This window comes from Oryctolagus cuniculus, chromosome 7, assembly GCF_964237555.1.
Source record: "Oryctolagus cuniculus chromosome 7, mOryCun1.1, whole genome shotgun sequence".
NCBI classification, from domain to species: domain Eukaryota; kingdom Metazoa; phylum Chordata; class Mammalia; order Lagomorpha; family Leporidae; genus Oryctolagus; species Oryctolagus cuniculus.
The window spans coordinates 77607407-77624912 of record NC_091438.1 but is presented as its reverse complement, the minus strand read 5'-3'; the positions used below and the strand labels follow the sequence as shown (position 1 = coordinate 77624912).

General features: G+C 44.1%; 1 protein-coding gene across 8 annotated transcripts in view; it reads left to right on the top strand.

Annotated features, from left to right (window-relative positions):
- The window catches only part of MTF2 (metal response element binding transcription factor 2), an 83894-nt gene that overhangs the window by 26364 nt on the left and 40024 nt on the right, over positions 1 to 17506 (top strand). The window contains exons 2-3 of one of the 8 annotated variants that reach the window (XM_051857494.2): positions 1514 to 1621; positions 5649 to 5799. The exons of 4 other annotated variants lie outside the window; for them this stretch is intronic. Coding sequence is in view for 2 of the 4 variants with exons in the window: in XM_051857491.2 (XP_051713451.1) it covers positions 12868 to 13022 (155 nt within the window). In the remaining 2 variants the exon portion in view is untranslated. Of the gene's footprint in view, positions 1 to 1513; positions 1622 to 5648; positions 5800 to 12867; positions 13023 to 17506 lie in introns of those variants that run through there. 3 more of the 8 variants (XM_070078031.1, XM_051857491.2, XM_070078032.1) reach the window with 3 other exon arrangements.

Here is a 17506-nt window from a genome sequence, read left to right as displayed (position 1 = left end):
GTGGCTTCAAACCACCATGCCACAGAGCCAGGTGCCACAGAGCCAGCCCCCCTATTTTTCTTTCCTTTTCTTTTTTTTTTTTTTTTTTAAGATTTATTTATTTTATTTGAAAATCAGAGTTACACAGAGAGAGAAGGAGAGGCAGAGAGAAAGAGGTCTTCCATCTGCTTGTTCACTCCCCAGGAGGCCTCAAGGGCCGGAGCTGCACCATTCTGAAGCCAGGAGCCAGGAGCTTCTTCTGGGTCTCCCATGTAGATGCAGAAGCCCAAGAACTTGGGCCATCTTCTGCTCTCCCGGGCCATAGCAGAGAGTTGGATGAGAAGTGGAGCAGCAGGACTCAAACTGGTGCCCATATTGGATGCTGGCACTGCAGGCGGTGGCTTTACCCGCCATGCCACAACGCCGTCCCCTCCCCTATCCCTCCCCCCCGCCCCACCGCTTTTCTTAAATACATTGTAGTACCTGACACGTAGCAGACATTCAAAAATTACTTTATCATTATCAAAAATCATGTTTTCCTTCACTATCATTGGTCTCTTGTCATAAAATGATTGGAGAAATAGATTGTTTTGGTTGGTTAAAATGTGCTAGTTGGGGCTGGCATTGTTGCGTAGTAGATAAAGCTGATGCTGGCATCCCATAGGGTTGCCGGTTTGTGTTCCAGCTGTTCCACTTCAGATCTAACTCTCTGCTGGTGAGCCTGGGAAAAACAGTAGAAAATAGCCCAAATGCTTTGGCCTCTGCCACTCACGTGAGAGACGCAGATGAAGTTTTGGCATCAGCCTGGCTCAGCCCTAGCCATTGCAACCATTGGGGAGTGAACCAGTCTGCGGAAGATCTCTCTCTCCCTCTCTGTAACTCTGACTTGAAATAACTATATCTTAAAATAAATGTGCTAGGGGCTGGCGCTGTGGCTCACTTGGTTGATCCTCTACCTGCGGCACCAGCATCCCATATGGGTGCCAGGTTCTGGTCCCGGTTGTTCCTCTTCTAGTCTGGCTCTCTGCTATGGCCCGGGAGGGCAGCGGAGGATGGCCCAGGTGCTTGGGCACTGCGCCTGCACGAGAGACTGGGAGGAGGCACCTGGCTCCTGGCTTCGGATCGGTGTAGTTCCAGCCATGGCTGCCATTTGGGGGGTGAACCAACAGAGGGAAGACCTTTCTCTCTCTCTCTCTCTCTCTCTCTCTCTCTCTCTCTCTCTCTCTCTCTCTCACTGTCTAACTCTGTCAATAAAAAATAAAAAATGTCTAGTTAATTAAAAAGTATATTCTGATATACCAATTTTCAAACTATAAAATATCAGCAGCTTGGGAGGCAAAAAGTGTGTATAGGAGCGTATTTATAATGAGGTTTTCATTTTTGCACATAAAGTATTATAAAATGGGGATTCGGATTCTAAGTCACCTGATCAATAGTTTGTAATGTAGTGTACTTGTAGTGTTCCTGATACTTAATACCTGCTCTAAGAGTTTCAGAATTTAACCTATGCTCTAATGAATGCATTTCTTCTCAGTGTTGCCCAGCTGTGAGACTAGGGTGTCTGCTGATTCTGAGCCACTAGTAGCAACCCTGACCAAGGGTTCCAGCAAGGTGAGGGATGAGAGGATAACATCCACAGATGGTAAGAACGAGACATTTGCCTGTATACCCATTCCAAGTTGCCCCTCAGGTGAAGAATGTGAAGGTGTTTTTTTTATTTTTTCCAGTTGTATTTAATTTATTTATTAGAAACACAGAGCCAGAGAAAGAGAGATAGATCTTCCATCTGCTGGTTCATTCTTCAAATGGCTGCAACAGCCAGGTCTGGGCCAAACTGATGTCAGGAGCCAGGAACTCCATTCTGGTCTCCGACAAAGGTGACAGGGCCCAGCCATTTGGGGTGCCTTCCCAGGCACATTAGCAGGAAGCTGGATCAGAAGTGGAAGGGACTTGGACTCAAACCCATATTCTGATACAGAAGCTGGCATCACAAGTGGTGGCTTAATCTATTGTGCCATAACACTGGCCCGTGAAGGTTTTTCACATTGAAAAGGTCCTGAATAAAGACCTCCATATTTTGTCTTTCAGAGGATTCCAAAAGCTTCCTGAGGAAGAAAGAAAATTATAAACTACCGAGGAGTAAACATTAAGAGTGACATCATATTTTTCTTTATCAATGGTGGATGTTGAGTGTAGTAGAAGAATACCATTAAAGTTTTGAGGAAAATAAAACATAAAATTTATTGCTAGGGAACTGCCAGTCAGTTGAGGGTGGAACTGGGTTATTTTTAGATAAATAGGTGCTCAGAAAGTTTATATGGGCATATTCTTTATCGCAAGCCACTGCTCTGCAAAAGAAGATGTTATTAAAAGCAAAGTGATAAAAGAGGAATTTCCAAGATTACAAGGAAAAGGCTTAGAGGGTAATTCCAGATTGGCATTGGAACATGGGAACTCTCAAAACATGAATCACTGCTGGGAAAAAGGTTTGAAATTATCCTTGGCAATTTGAAACGAGGTAGTAGAGTGACGTATATTAGACAATTTTGGGAATAATTATATATGTCTAAGAAGGAAATTTAATAAGTATACCATTTATTTTCTCAGTGACTAATATTTATAGTTTTTTTAATATATATTTTTTAAAGATTTTTTATTTATTTATTTGACAGGTAGAGTTACAGAGAGAGAAACAAAGAGAGAAAGGTCTTCCTTCCGTTGGTTCACCCCTCAAATGGCCACCACAGCCAGCACTGTGCTGATCCGAAGCCAAGAGCCAGGTGCTTCTTCCTGGTCTCCCATGCGGGTGCAAGGCCCAAGCATTTGGGCCATCCTCCACTGCCCTCCTGGGCCATAGCAGAGAGCTAGACTGGAAGAGGAGCAACTGGGATTAGAACCCGGTACCCAAATGGGATGCCGATGCCGCAGGCAGAGGATTAACCAAGTGAGCCACGGCGCTGGGCCCAATATTTACAGTTTTGTACAGTGAAACTTAACTGATTGAAAATAGTTCAATAAAATGTGTGGAGAATGGAAAGTAGGAAGTGGGTGTTATAAGATGTGAATTACCTATTTTTATAGCAAAAAGTCGATGTGAAATTGATTAATTTAGAAAGAGAATTGGGGGGCCGGTGCTGTGGGGCAGTGGGTTAATAATGGCCTGGCCTGAAACGCTGGCATTGCATATGGGTGCCAGTTCGAGACTTGGCTGCTCCACTTTCGATCCAGCTCTCTGCTATGGCCTGGGAAAGCAGTAGAAGATGGTCCAAGTCCTTTGGCCCCTGCACCCACATGGGAGTGAGTCCTGGAAGAAGCTCCTGGCTCCTCGCTTTGGATCAACCCAACTTCAGCCTTTGGGGCCACTTGGGAAGTGAACCAGCAGATGGAAGATCTCTCTCTCTCTCTCTCTCTCTCTCTCTCTCTCTCTGCCTCTCCTCTGTGTAATTCTGACTTTCAAATAAATAAATAAATCTTTTTAAAAAAATAAATAAAAAGAGAATTGGAAGCATATTGTTAAGAAATACCGAAATCCCTCCCAGAAGAAATATTGAGAGAGTTTAAAATAGGTACCCTTCTCTGAAAGCAGGACTGGGGTGGGGGCTAGCATCGTGGTCCTTAGGTTAAACCACTGCTTGCCTATGTTGGACTGCTGGTTTGAGTCCCAGCTATATCTTGCAGTGTAACTTCCTGCTAATGTATTTGGAATGGCAGCATATGATGGCCCAAGAACTTGGGCTCTTGCCACACTCAGATGCAGTTACTGACTCCTGGCTTCAGCCTGTCCCAGACCTGGCTGTTGGTGCTGTTTAGAGAATGAACCAGCCGGCGCCGTGGCTCAATAGGCTAATCCTCCACCTTGCGGCGCCGGCACACCGGGTTCTAGTCCCGGTTGGGGCGCCGGATTCTGTCCCGGTTGCCCCTCTTCCAGGCCAGCTCTCTGCTATGGCCAGGGAGTGCAGTGGAGGATGGCCCAGGTGCTTGGGCCCTGCACCCCATGGGAGACCAGGAAAAGCACCTGGCTCCTGGCTCCTGCCAGGATCAGCGCGGTGCGCCGGCTGCAGCGGCGGCCATTGGAGGGTGAACCAGCGGCAAAGGAAGACCTTTCTCTCTCTGTCTCTCTCACTGTCCACTCTGCCTGTCAAAAAAAAAAAAAAAAAAAAAGAGAATGAACCAGCAGTTGAAAAATCTGTCTCTCCCTTCTTCTCTCACTCTGCCTTTCAAATCATCAACCAAATAATGTTTTTGTTTTAATCAGATAGCAGGACTGGGATGTGGAAAGTGATGTCATGAGAACTATTGCTTTTCATTTAATCTTTTTTGTATGTACTATTTAAAAAAAAAAAACACCTTATCCACGTATGTTTTATTATGTTTGTGGTGTTCCTAAAAATAAGAAATAGAGTAAGGCTAGCCTTTAAGGTGCCTGTTTATGCTTTCTGCCCTCTAGGTTCAACTCTGATTCCCTTTGATATTTAAAAACAATTTTAGGGGCTGGCGCTGTGGCAGTGGGTTAATGCCCTGGCCTTGAAGCACTGGCACCCCATGTGGGCGCCGGTTCGAGTCCCAGCTGCTCCACTTCTGATGTAGGTCTCTGGTATGGTATGACCTGGGAAAGCAGTAGAAGATGGCCCAAGGATCCCTGTACCTATGCAGGAGACCTGGAAAAAGCTCCTGGCTTCAGATCGCCCAGCTCTGGCCGTTGTGGCCAATTGGGGAGTGAACCATTGGATGGAAGACCTCTCCCCCTCCCCCCCTTCACATCCCCCCCCCATTACTCTTGACTTTCAAATAAATTAAAAAATAAAAATAAAAACAACTTTATTTATTTGAAAGGTACACACCTGGGGCTGTGGGTGTAGGAGCTAGGAGGAAGAGACCGCCCATCTGCTGGTTCATTCCTCAAATGCCTCAATAGTTGGGGCTGGGCAAAAGCCAGCAGCTGGGAACTTAGTCCTGATCTCTTACATGGGTGACAGGGATCCCAGTACTTGAGCCATCATCTGCTGCTTCCTAGAATGTGCATTAACAGGAAGCTGGAATCTGGAAGCTGGACTTGCAGCAAAACAACTCAGGCTCTCTGCTATGGGATGTAGACTCCTAAATGGAGTGTAACCACTACACCAAACCCCTGCTGTCTCTTTGACATTCTACTTTCAAGGAAACTTCAGCCAGAAAGAAGGCAGCTGGTCTCAGGCTTCATTTTGCTATGATTGTCTCAAAGAGATCAGAGAATTTCTTCCCAGTAGCTGTTGTATAGGGCCAAGCATAATGTGGTTTGCTAGCTGCTTCCCTTGCACCTGGTCCCTATGTTGGCCTCGCTTGGTCTCTTGAATCTGTTCTTGGGCAAGATCCCACCCAAAGTGGCACCTTTGTTAAGTTACACTGTATCTTTCCCATGAATTTAATGCACGTGTTTGCTACTTTCTGCAGGGGAAGAGCATGGGAAAGATGACAGCTTTGTGATCTTTAACAGATGATACCTTTGAAGCTTGTGTTAAGTTATCAGCAGAGTAGGTTTTTCCTTCCCTTTCTCTGTCAGCAGTGCTGTTTTGTTTTATTTTTCCTGCTGTCAGTTTTGTGATTTGGTGAGTCAAGGGGAGGGGGTACTCTAATGGGGTTAAGTGGCAGTGTAAAGTGGGACTAGATTTTTCCTTCCTTTTCTCCCTTAGCTGCCAAATGGTACTTCGTGGGCTGAAGAGTAGTGGCAGGGGTACTGGAGACACGGTCATGGTGAATCTGTCATGGCTGATTGGGGTTACCAGAGAAGAGGAGGGCAGTCCTCAGCAGCACAGTAGAGGGATGAAAGTTTCTACTGGGGAGGTGAGTCCTATGTTGGGGTAGTGGAATTTGGTTCCTAGAGACTACCTTTAATTAAATTACCAGGTATTGCTGGTAAGATATTGATAATTTACTACATTATGGTCACTGTGCTAAGTACTTGGGAAGTAATGTTAAACAAGATGGGATGGTCCTTTCTCAGAGTATAGACTGTTGAGAGGTTGGGAGTAGATAAAAAGTTAAGTAGGTAAATGGATCACAGAGAAATATAATAATGGAGAAAATACAAACCAAGAGGACATCTAACTTAAAGTTCATAGGTGGCCTTTAACCAGGAGAGAAGCCTTGAAAAAGGAGTATCTAGCTTACTTTTTCCTACCAGAAAGTTGTGCCCTTAGGATTGGTACCTTGTCTATCTTATTCACCATTCCCTAGGAGTCTAGCCCAGGCAATCATTAAATATTTTTTGAAGAAAATAAAGATCGAACTGAAAGTAGGTCTAGTTTCTTGATGGCTTCTTCTTCCATCGTTTATTGAGAAATTATACTATGCTATGTTCTTAACCTTTGTTTTTCCTTTTTTTTTTTTGACAGGCAGAGTTAGACAGTGAGAGAGAGAGAGACAGAGAGAAAGGTCCTCTTTTTTCTGTTGGTTCACCCCCCAAATGGCCGCCACGGCCGGTGCTGCACCAATGTGAAGCCAGGAGCCAGGTGTTTTCTCCTGGTCTCCCATGCGAGTGCCAGGCCCAAGCACTTGGGCCATCCTCCACTGCCTTCCCGGGCCACAGCAGAGAGCTGGCCTGGAAGAGGAGCAACCGGGACAGAATCCGGCGCCCCGACCGGGACTAGAACCTGGTGTGCCAGCGCCGCAGGCGGAGGATTAGCCTAGTGAGCCATGGTGCCGGCCTTAACCTTTGTTTTTTTAAATATTAGTCTCACAATAACTCAGAGGTTATCTTATATTAAATAAACTCTTCAATGTCTCACAACTAATTATTTAGATAGTCTCCTAGTTAGCTGAAGTAATAAATCAAGGAGTAGATTGGGAAGAATTAGTCACAGGCTTCCCGTAAACCACATTAGTTTTTAATTATCCAATTTCCAAGTTTTTGAGTTAGAGTCTTGTTTATTGTGAGCATACTAAACTTAAAAGGAAGTAATGGCTTGAATCCTTGATTTCCATGTGGTCTCAAGAAACTTTTTTATCCAGGCAGTCTCAGAATATGGCTATATTGATGCAGTGGCAATGACTGTTCTTTTTCTTACTCATTTTTTTCTCTATTGAGGCAGAATACAAACAACAAATTTTACTATTTTTTTTTTTTTTTTTTTTGACAGGCAGAGTGGACAGTGAGAGAGAGAGACAGAGAGAGAAAGGTCTTCCTTTGCCGTTGGTTCACCCTCCAATGGCCGCCGCTGCAGCCGGCGCACCGCGCTGATCCGATGGCAGGAGCCAGGATCCAGGTGCTTTTCCTGGTCTCCCATGGGGTGCAGGGCCCAAGCACTTGGGCCATCCTCCACTGCACTCCCTGGCCATAGCAGAGAGCTGGCCTGGAAGAGGGGCAACCGGGACAGAATCCGGCGCCCCAACCGGGACTAGAACCCGGTGTGCCGGCGCCGCAAGGTGGAGGATTAGCCTATTGAGCCACGGCGCCGGCTAAATTTTACTATTTTAACCATATAGTTCAGTAGTATTAAAATACATTGAAAAGGTTAATGACCATTACTCCCATCCATCTACATATTTCTTTAAATCTAGTAAAACTAAAAATGCCATACCTTTTAAACAGTAACTTACTCCCCATTTGTCTTGACCCTCAGCCCCTGGCAACTGCCATTCTACATTCTGTCTCTGTGATCTTCTTTTTTTTTTTTTTAATTTTAATTTTTTGACTGGCAGAGTGGACAGTGAGAGAGAGAGACAGAAAGGTCTTCCTTTTCTGTTGGTTCATCACCCAGTGGCCAGTGCGCTGCAGCCAGCGCACCGTGCTGATCTGAAGCCAGGAGCCAGGTGCTTTCTCCTGGTCTCGCATTCATCCTCCACTGCACTCCCGGGCCATAGCAGAGAGCTGAACTGGAAGAGGGGCAGCCGGGACAGAATCCAACGCCCCGACCGGGACTAGAACCCTGTGTGCCGGCACCGCAGGCAGAGGATTAGCCTAGTGAGCCGTGGCGCCGGCCCTGTCTCTGTGATCTTTACTCTTAAGTATCTTGAGTGGAATCATACAGTGTCTTTTTGTGAATGGCCTATTTCTGTTAGCTTAATGTCTTCAAGGTTTATCCATGTTGTAGTGTATATCAGGATTTCCCTCCTTTAGAGGGCTGAATAATATTCAATTGTATGTATGTACCACATTTTGCCTATCCATGACACAATGAGTTGCTTCCCCATTTTAGCTTTTGTAAATAATGTTGCTGTGAATGTTGGTGTACTGATCTCTCTCAAGATTCTGCTTTCAGTTCCTTTGGTTTTATACCCAATAGTGGCTTGATGGGTCATATGGTAATTCTGTTTTTCATTTTTTTGTGGGAAACTTGCCATATTGGTTTCCACAGTGGTTCTGTCAGCAGTGCCCAATGGTTGGAGATTCTCTACATTCTCACCAACACCTATTCCTGTTTTTTTTTTTTTTTTTAATAGTAACCATCGTAATCAGTGACAGATGTTATCACAGTTTTGACTTACGTTTCTCTATTAGTGATGTTGAGCATCTTTATGTGCTTCTTGGTCATTTATGTGTGTCGTCTTTGGGGGGAGAGAGAGAGTGTTAAAGCTAATCACTTTGAGAGAGAAAGCCCATCCTGCAGCCCGAAAGAGAAAGAGAACATGCACTCCCCATTCTGTGGCTCACTCCTCAAATGCCTGCTACTACTGAGAACTCACAGGTCTTCTGTTTACGTGGCAGGAACCCAGTCACTTAAGCTATCATCCTGTGTCCCAAGGTCCACATCAGAGGGAAGCTGGGAATTGAACCCTGGCACTCTGTTAAGGGATGTGATTATCCTAGCTGGTATACTGCTAGGACAAATGCTCTCGTTTTGTTGTTGAGTTCTAGGAATCACTGTATATTCTGGTTGTTAATCCCTTACATTTCTCTCATTCTGTGGGTTGCCTTTTTACTCTGTTGATAACTGTTTTGATGCAGTTTTTAAAGTTTTGATGGAGTCTGTTTTTTCTTTTGTTGCCTGTCTAGATGTTAGGTGTCATATCTGCTAGTGTGATTTGACTCATATTATGAGCAGCTGATGAAATTAAATCATAGTGATAGCAGAAGAAAATACTATGTTATCCTAAGACCATGATTACTTAGATCTAGTTTTCTCAGTCCCTGGTTGGATCCCCATTCTCATTTATCAGTTGTCTGGACATACTCATTTTGAGTATATTGTTGCAAATGTATGTTGTCTTTTAAAAATATATGGCATTTTCTATGTATGTTTACAGTGTGCATAAATTATATAAATTTTCTGTTTTCATTAATAAGCTTGAAAGATCTGTGTTGAATGTGTGCTCTTAACACAGCATCACAACAGTATTCTACATTTTTTTGTTAGATTTCAAAGTTTACATTTTACTTTGTCTTTTTTTTTTTTTTTTTTTTTTGAGAGAGAGTGGACAGTGAGAGACAGAGAGAAAGGTCTTCCTTTTCCGTTGGTTCATCCTCCATTGGCCGCTGCGGCCGGCATGCTACGGCTGGCACACTGTGCTGATCCAAAGCCAGGAGCCAGGTGCTTCTCCTGGTCTCCCATGGGGTGCAGGGCCCAAGCACTTGGGCCATCCTCCACTGCACTCCGTGGCCACAGCAGAGAGCTGGCCTGGAAGGGGGGCAACCAGGACAGAATCCGGCGCCCCAACCGGGACTAGAACCCGGTGTGCTGGCGCCGCCAGGTGGAGGATTAGCCTATTGAGCCACGGCGCCAGCTATGTCTTTTGTAATATTTAACACTTTATCTCAACGCTTACCAAATTTAGGAAAGTAAATATATTCTGACACTTCTGAGATGTGAAATAAGCCACATTACAACTTTCTGGGAGCTGGCTGGTGCCGCGGCTCAACAGGCTAATCCTCCACCTAGCGGCGCCAGCACACCGGCTTCTTGTCCTGGTTGCCCCTCTTCCAGGCCAGCTCTCTGCTATGGCCTGGGAGTGCAGTGGAGGATGGCCCAAGTGCTTGGGCCCTGCACCCCATGGGAGACCAGGATAAGTACCTGGCTCCTGCCTTTGGATCAGCGCAGTGCGCCGGCCGCAGTGGCCATTGGAGGGTGAACCAACTGCAAAGGAAGACCTTTCTCTCTGTCTCTCTCTCTCTCTCTCTCTCTCACTGTCCACTCTGTGAAAAAAAAAGAAAAAACTTTCTGGGAGCTTATTTCGGAAACCATAACCATAAAGGCCTGGGGCAGTGGAGTGGAGATTTTGAATGGATGTTTGGAGGATCAAGGGCTTAAGGGAATGATGTGTGGGCCAACTCTTCTGTTTTTGTTTTTAAATTTAAATTTTCTGTGGTCTTTTCTTTTTAACTTTTATTTAATAAATATAAATTTCCAAAGTACAGCTTTTGGATTACAGTATCTTTCCCCCCCCATAACTTCCCTCCCATCTCCCACTCCCTCTCCCATTCCATTCACATGAAGATTCATTTTCGATTTTCTTTATATACAGAAGATAAATTTAGAATATATAATAAGTAAAGATTTCAAAAGTTTGCATCCACGCAGAAACAAAAAGTGTAAAGTACTGTTTGAGTACTAGTTATAGCATTAAATCACATTGTACAACACATTAAGGACAGAGATCCTATATGGGGAGTAAATGCACAGTGACTCCTATTGTTGATTTAAGAAATTGACACTCTTGTTTATGGCATCCGTAGTCACCCGAGGCTCTTGTCATGAGCTGCCAAGGCTATGGAAGCCTTTTGAGTTCGCCAGCTCCGATCTTATTTAGACAAGGTCATAGTCAAAGTGGAAGTTCTCTCCTTCCTTCAGAGAAAGGCACCTCCTTCTTTGATGGCCTGTTCTTTCCACTGGGATCTCACAGAGATCTTTCATTTAGGTCTTTTTCCTTTCCTTTTCCCTTTCCCTTTTCTTCCCTTTTCTCTTCCCTTCCCTCCCCCCTTCCCCTTCCCTCCCCCCTTCCCCTTCCCTCCCCCCTTCCCCTTCCCCCTTCCCCTTCCTCTTCCCTTCCCTCTTCCCCCTTCCCCCTTATCATTATGATCAGTTGTGAACAAAAGTGATCACTTTGACTAGTGGGATGGCATTGGTACATGCCACCTTGATGGGATTGAATTGGAATCCCCTGGCACGTTTCTAACTCCACCATTTGGGGCAAGTCCGATTGAGCATGTGCCGAACTGTACCTCTCTTCCCTCTCTTATTCCCACTCTTATATTTAACAGGGATCACTTTTCAGTTAAATTTAAACACCTAAGAATAATTGTGTGTTAATTAAAGAGTTCAACCAATAGTATTAAGTAGAACAAAAAAAAAAAAGATTCATTTATTTAAAAGGCAGAAAGGAAGAGTTACAGAGGCAGAGGCAGAGAAAGAGAGTTTTTCTATCTGCTGGTTACTCCCCATATGGCCTCAGTGACTGGAACTGCACCCATCTGAAGCCAGGAGCCAGAAGCTTCTTCCAGGTCTCCAATGCAGATACGGGGGCCCAAGGACTTGGGCCATCTTCTACTGCTTTCCCAGGCCATAGCAGAGTGCTGGATAGGAAGTAGAGCAGCTGGGACTCCAGCTGGCACCCATGTGGGATGCCGACACTACAGGTGGTGGCTTAATCCACTACGCCACAGTGCCAGCTCCTGGACTGGCTTCTTAAAGTTGGAGGAGCAGCCTGAATCAGAAATGAAAAAACTGAAGAGGCAGCTTGAGTCAGAAATGAGATGGTAAGAGGAATACATACTTGAGAATACTACTTGGAAAAATCAGTTTCTAGGGGCTGGTGCTGTGGCTCACTTGGTTAATCCTCTTCTTTGCAGCACCAGCATCCCATATGGCGCCGGGTTCTAGTCTAGGTTGCTCCTCTTCCAGTCCAGGTCTCTGCTGTGGCCTGGGAAGGCAGTGGAGGATGGCCCAGGTCCTTGGGCCCTGCACCCGCATGGGAGACCAGGAAGAAGCACCTGGCTCCTGGCTTCAGATCGGCACAGTGCCGGCCATAGCGACCATTTAGGGGGTGAACCAATGAAGGAAGACCTTTCTCTCTGTTTCTCTCTCTCTCACTGTCTATAACTCATCTGTGAAATAAATTAAAAAAAAAAAAAAAAAAGTCAGTTGCCTACCCCTCAAAGGCAAACTGACCCTCCTAATAAAAGTATATTTATCATGGCACTTTACAGTACTTGAATTGGGAAAAGTAGCTGCAGTATGTTTAACAAAAGATTATTATTGATGATATTTAATATACTTAAACTATTACGAAACAGATTAATGTTTCAATTTAAAAATGGGCAAAGAACATGAACTTCAGTTTTCAGAAGAAGACAAAGAAAGTGTTGACAGACCTGTAAAAAATGCTTTTACAATAACAACAGAAATGGAGATAGAGAGTGAGTACACACTCATGGTTTGTCAGAGCAAAGGAATGATAACATTCCCTATTCTGATAGTGTCATTGAGAGTTAATAACTTCTGAGAGAATAATTTTAGTATATATGACATTAAAAACTATACATTATTTGAGGATGGTAGGTGGACATGGGTGTATAAATGAAACAGTGTTGGCCATGAGATGAAAATTGAAAGTTAGTAGTAGGTACTGGATGGTTTTATTATATTTGTTTTGTTTATTTTTATGTATGTTGTACTTTCATAATAAGGAAGAATATGCATTTTTGATATAGTAATTTTTGTGAATTTATGTGTTAGTTAGAAATGTGAAGAATGAGCTTTGTGTTACTGCTTGTGATATTAAGACATTGGAAAGATCCTAAATGTTTCTCTGTTGGATAATAGGTGGACAGTAGCATATCAGCTGATGAAAAGATTTTCTTGCATACTTTTATTGTTGAAAATTATTTGATAGGCAAAAAGACACACACACACATACACACACACAGTTTTTTAAGCAATCCTATCTGCTAAGTCACTTCCCAAATGTTCACAACAGCTGGAGCGGAGTCAAGATGAAACTGGGAGCCAGGAACTCAACCCAAGCTTCCCATTTGAGTGCTGGAAACCCAGTTATTTGCACCATCGCTGCTGCCTCCCAGGGTCTGCATTGGTGGGAAGCTGGAGTTAGCTGGAGCTGGGAATCAAACTCAGGTACTCCGATGTAGGACAAGGGTGACTTGATGGCTAGGCTTATTGCCCCTTCCTAAGCTTTTAATACTTACCAGATGGTAGTTATGTTGTCCAAGATCCATTGACATGTGAGAAAAGTTATAGAACAGTATATATAATCTTTAACTTTTACTAAAAAATTAAGCTTATATGAATTATATACATAAGAAAAATGAACATATTGATAGTTTTGTTTTGCTGGAGAAGATAGCACAGGAAATTTTCACTTTAAAAATTAGTGGCCGGCGCCGTGGCTCACTAGGCTAATCCTCTGCCTGCAGCGCTGTCACCTTGGGTTCTAGTCCCGGTTGGGGCACCAGATTCTGTCCTGGTTGCCCTTCTGCCAGTCCAGCTCTCTATCGTGGCCCGGGAGTGTAGTGGAGGATGGCCCAAGTCCTTGGGCCCTGCACCTGCATGGGAGACCAGAAGAAAGCACTGGGCTACTGGCTTCGGGTCGGTGCAGCGTGCCTGCCATGGCGGCCATTTGGGGAGTGAACCAACGGAAGGAAGACCTTTCTCTCTGTCTCTCTCTCTCACTGTCTAACTGCCTGTCAAAAAATGAAATTATTTATTTATTGGGGCTGGCTCTGTGGCACACTGGGTTAATCCTCTGTGTGCGGCGCCGGCATCGCTTATGGGCGCTGTTTCCAGACCCAGTTGCTCATCTTCCAATCCAGCTCTCTGCTGTGGCCTAGGAAAGCAGCAGAGGATGGCCCAAGTGCTTGGGCCCCTGTACCCACATGGGAGACCAGGAAGAAGCACCTGGCTCCTGGCTTTGGATTGGTGTAGCTCTGGCTGTTGTGGCCATTTGGGGAGTGAACGAATGGAAGGAAGACCTTTATTTCAGTCTGTCTCTCTGTCTGTAACTTTATCTGTCAAATAAATAAATAAAATCTTTTTTTTTTTTTTTTTTTTTTTGACAGGCAGAGTGGACAGTGAGAGAGAGAGACAGAGAGAGAAAGGTCTTCCTTTGCCGTTGGTTCACCCTCCAATGGCCACCGCTGCAGCCGGCGCACCGCGCTGATCCGATGGCAGGAGCCAGGAGCCAGGTGCTTTTCCTGGTCTCCCATGGGGTGCAGGGCCCAAGCACCTGGGCCATCCTCCACTGCACTCCCTGGCCATAGCAGAGAGCTGTCCTGGAAGAGGGGCAACCGGGACAGAATCCGGCGCCCCCGACCGGGACTAGAACCCGGTGTGCCGGCGCCGCAAGGTGGAGGATTAGCCTATTGAGCCACGGCGCCGGCCAAATAAATAAATAAAATCTTTAAAAAACATTTATTTATTTGAATGGCAGAGTGACAGGGAGAGAAGGAGATCAATCTTCATCCATTGGTTCACACCTCAAATGCCCACAACAGCTGGGGCTGGGCCAGTCTGAAGCCAAGAGCCAGAAGTTCATGTGAGTCTCCCACTGTGGGACAGGAACTCAAATTAAGCCATCATCTACTGCTTCCCAGGCACATTAGCAGAGAGATGGATGACTCTGATATGGGTTATGGGTGTCTAAGTGGTGGCTTGACCTGCTGTACCATAGCATCCACCCTTGGAGATACCTTTAGTTATGTGTTTCTGTATTACATATTTTACTGTTGTAATCAAAAAGGACATAAAAAAATAGAAAATTTAACTTTGCTTCTAAATAAAGGTCATATTCAAGAAAGGAGGGTAGTAATCAATTCACCTTGGGGGTTCTGAATGGGGGACAGGAACTTGGGCAGGATATACAGAGGTATTTATTCTGCTTATGTTTTTGCTGTAGTATTACAGACCATTTACCCTTTTTTGTTGTCTGTAAGATTCTTTGGATGAAGAAATTTTAAAGAGAAAAGGCTTTTAGAGATCTATTTATAATGAAATTTTTTGTTCTTTATGTGGATAAAAGATTGGTATGTATTTACCTTAAATAAAAAATTACTCCTTAGCACAAAACTGAGATTGTACAGTCATTGTTAGAAAAAAATATAGTACCTTCAATATGCTTTTCTTGAACTTTGTAAATCCACATACACGTACTATGTTTTACTTATATACTGTGTCCTATGGAGAACATTGAGACTATAATTGTGAATAAAAGTATGATAGATATTTCCTGTTAGGTGGAGACTGAAGTTGGGTAGGTTGCAGTGAGCTGAAGACTAAATAGGGAAGACTAGGAGTAGAGACAGAGTGTAAAACTTTTCCTAAAAGGTTTGACTCTAAATGGGAGAAGAGAAAATGGAAGTGGTAGGAAGAGGTCACAGAATATCAAGAGAATTTTAGTTTTCTTTTTTACCCCCACCAACAACCTTGCAAGTATTTTTTTTAAAGAACTGGGAATTTTAAATTTTTTAAAATTTATTTGTTAGAGAGAGAGAGTGTGGGTGTGTGTGCGCGTGCGCATGATGTGTTTATGTATGCTTTCGTCCACTGGTTAACTCCCTAAAATGCCTTTGCTAGGTCCTGACCAAAGCCAGGAGGCAGGAACTCAGTCTGGGTCTTCCACGTACTTGATAGGCCCCAACTACTTGTGTCATCACCTATTGTATCCCAGGGTGCACATTAGTAGGAAACAGGAATTGAGTGCAGAGCTGAGACTCAAACCCAGACATTCCAGTGTAGGCATTCCAAGTGGCAGCTTAACCACCAGGCCAAACTCCTGCCCTTCCTTTTGAAACCCATCACACCAGGAATACTAAGAAACAGAGTGGAAACGCTAGGAGGTGGAAATATTTAAAAATGTTTGATATCTTAGGGCCCATCTGAGGATATGCTGTGCAGTGCGAGTGGTACAGTGGAGAAAAGAAAATTATGAATAAAGAGAATTTGTTCAAATAATAGAACCTATGAAATATGGAATGTTTGTAACTTTGGTTTTCTTGTACAGTTTACTTTTTTAGAATTGAAAGATTGTAGGTACTAGCACAATTTGCTTGGCCTTCTGTTGAGGCGTTTTCTCACCCATAATTATGTTGTTCAGGGTTTGGTTAGTTACGGGACACAAAATCCCTCACATAGCCACTGGACTTAGAGCTTTTTAAAAAAAGTTGCTTGCCACTAGAGTCATTTTCATACTGTGTTCTGAAGGCATTGAATTGTTTTACTGGGAAAAAGTTCTCAGCGTGGTCTTGAGCATTCCTGTGGGTAAAATTCCTGTGCTTGATCCTCCACTTTTACTTTTTTTTTTAACACTCATTCTGTCAAATGCTGAAACCTTTAACCCCTCTAATCATTGTACTAAAGTACCTTTTCCTCATTGCTGACTATGACAGTAGTATATTGAGTAGCAATGTCTTCATTCCTTTATTTATAATAGTGGTTCTCAAAATGTGACCCATGGATCCTTTCAGGGGATCTGCAAGGTCATAACTATTTTCATGGTAATACTAAGATGTTTCTGCCTTTTCCACTATAATGGTGTTTGTACAGATTTCACAAAAACAGTGTTAGATAAAACTCCTTTGTGCTTTAACATGGGTCAAGGGAGTGATATCAAATTGTCATAGTATTCTTCATTGTCATGTAGCACAGTAAAAAACACAGTCTGATCTCATGCAAGAACATTCTTGTTGAAACAGTAAAATTTATTGTCATTAAATCTGAACTTTAAGTTTTTAATGTCAATTTTCATGAAATGGGAAGTATGTATAAAGTGCCATTGTTTGAATTGCCAGCTGAACCAGGAGCTTTTTCTTTGAACATTGATTGGGGGACTGCATTGCAGCACAGCCGGTGAAGCTGCCACTTGGGATTCCCACATCCTATGTCTGAGTGCTGGTTTGAGTCCCAGCTACTCCATTTCTGTTCTAGCTCCCTGCTGATGTGCTTGGGAAGCAACAGATGATGTCTCAAGTACTCATTTCTCTGCCACCCACATGGTGGATTCACATGGAGTTCCTGGCTCTTGGCTTCTGCCTGACCCAGCCCCAGCTGTTGCAGCGTTTGGGGAGTGAATCAGCAAATGAAGATCTCTCTTTCCCTTTATTTCTCCCTCTGGCTATCCCCTCTTCCTTTCAAATAAATGTAAGTTTTTGTTTTTAAAGTAAATAACACAGTTTTTACTTGAAATAGTAACTGACCTCTGTATGTGGTAGATATTTTGTTGAAATGACTTCATTTTATATTTATTTTATTTACCAGTTTTGGTTTTCTTCATTTGTTCATTTGAGTTTAACATCTTGTATCATTTTCTTTCTCTCTCTTTCTCTTTTTTAAGATCCTATTTATTTGAGGCCGGCGCCGCGGCTCACTAGGCTAATCCTCCGCCTAGTGGCGCCGGCACACCGGGTTCTAGTCCCGGTCGGGGCGCCGGATTCTGTCCCGGTTGCCCCTCTTCCAGGCCAGCTCTCTGCTGTGGCCAGGGAGTGCAGTGGAGGATGGCCCAAGTGCTTGGGCCCTGCACCCCATGGGAGACCAGGATAAGTACCTGGCTTCTGCCATTGGATCAGCACGATGCGCCGGCCACAGCGCGCCGGCCGTGGCGGCCATTG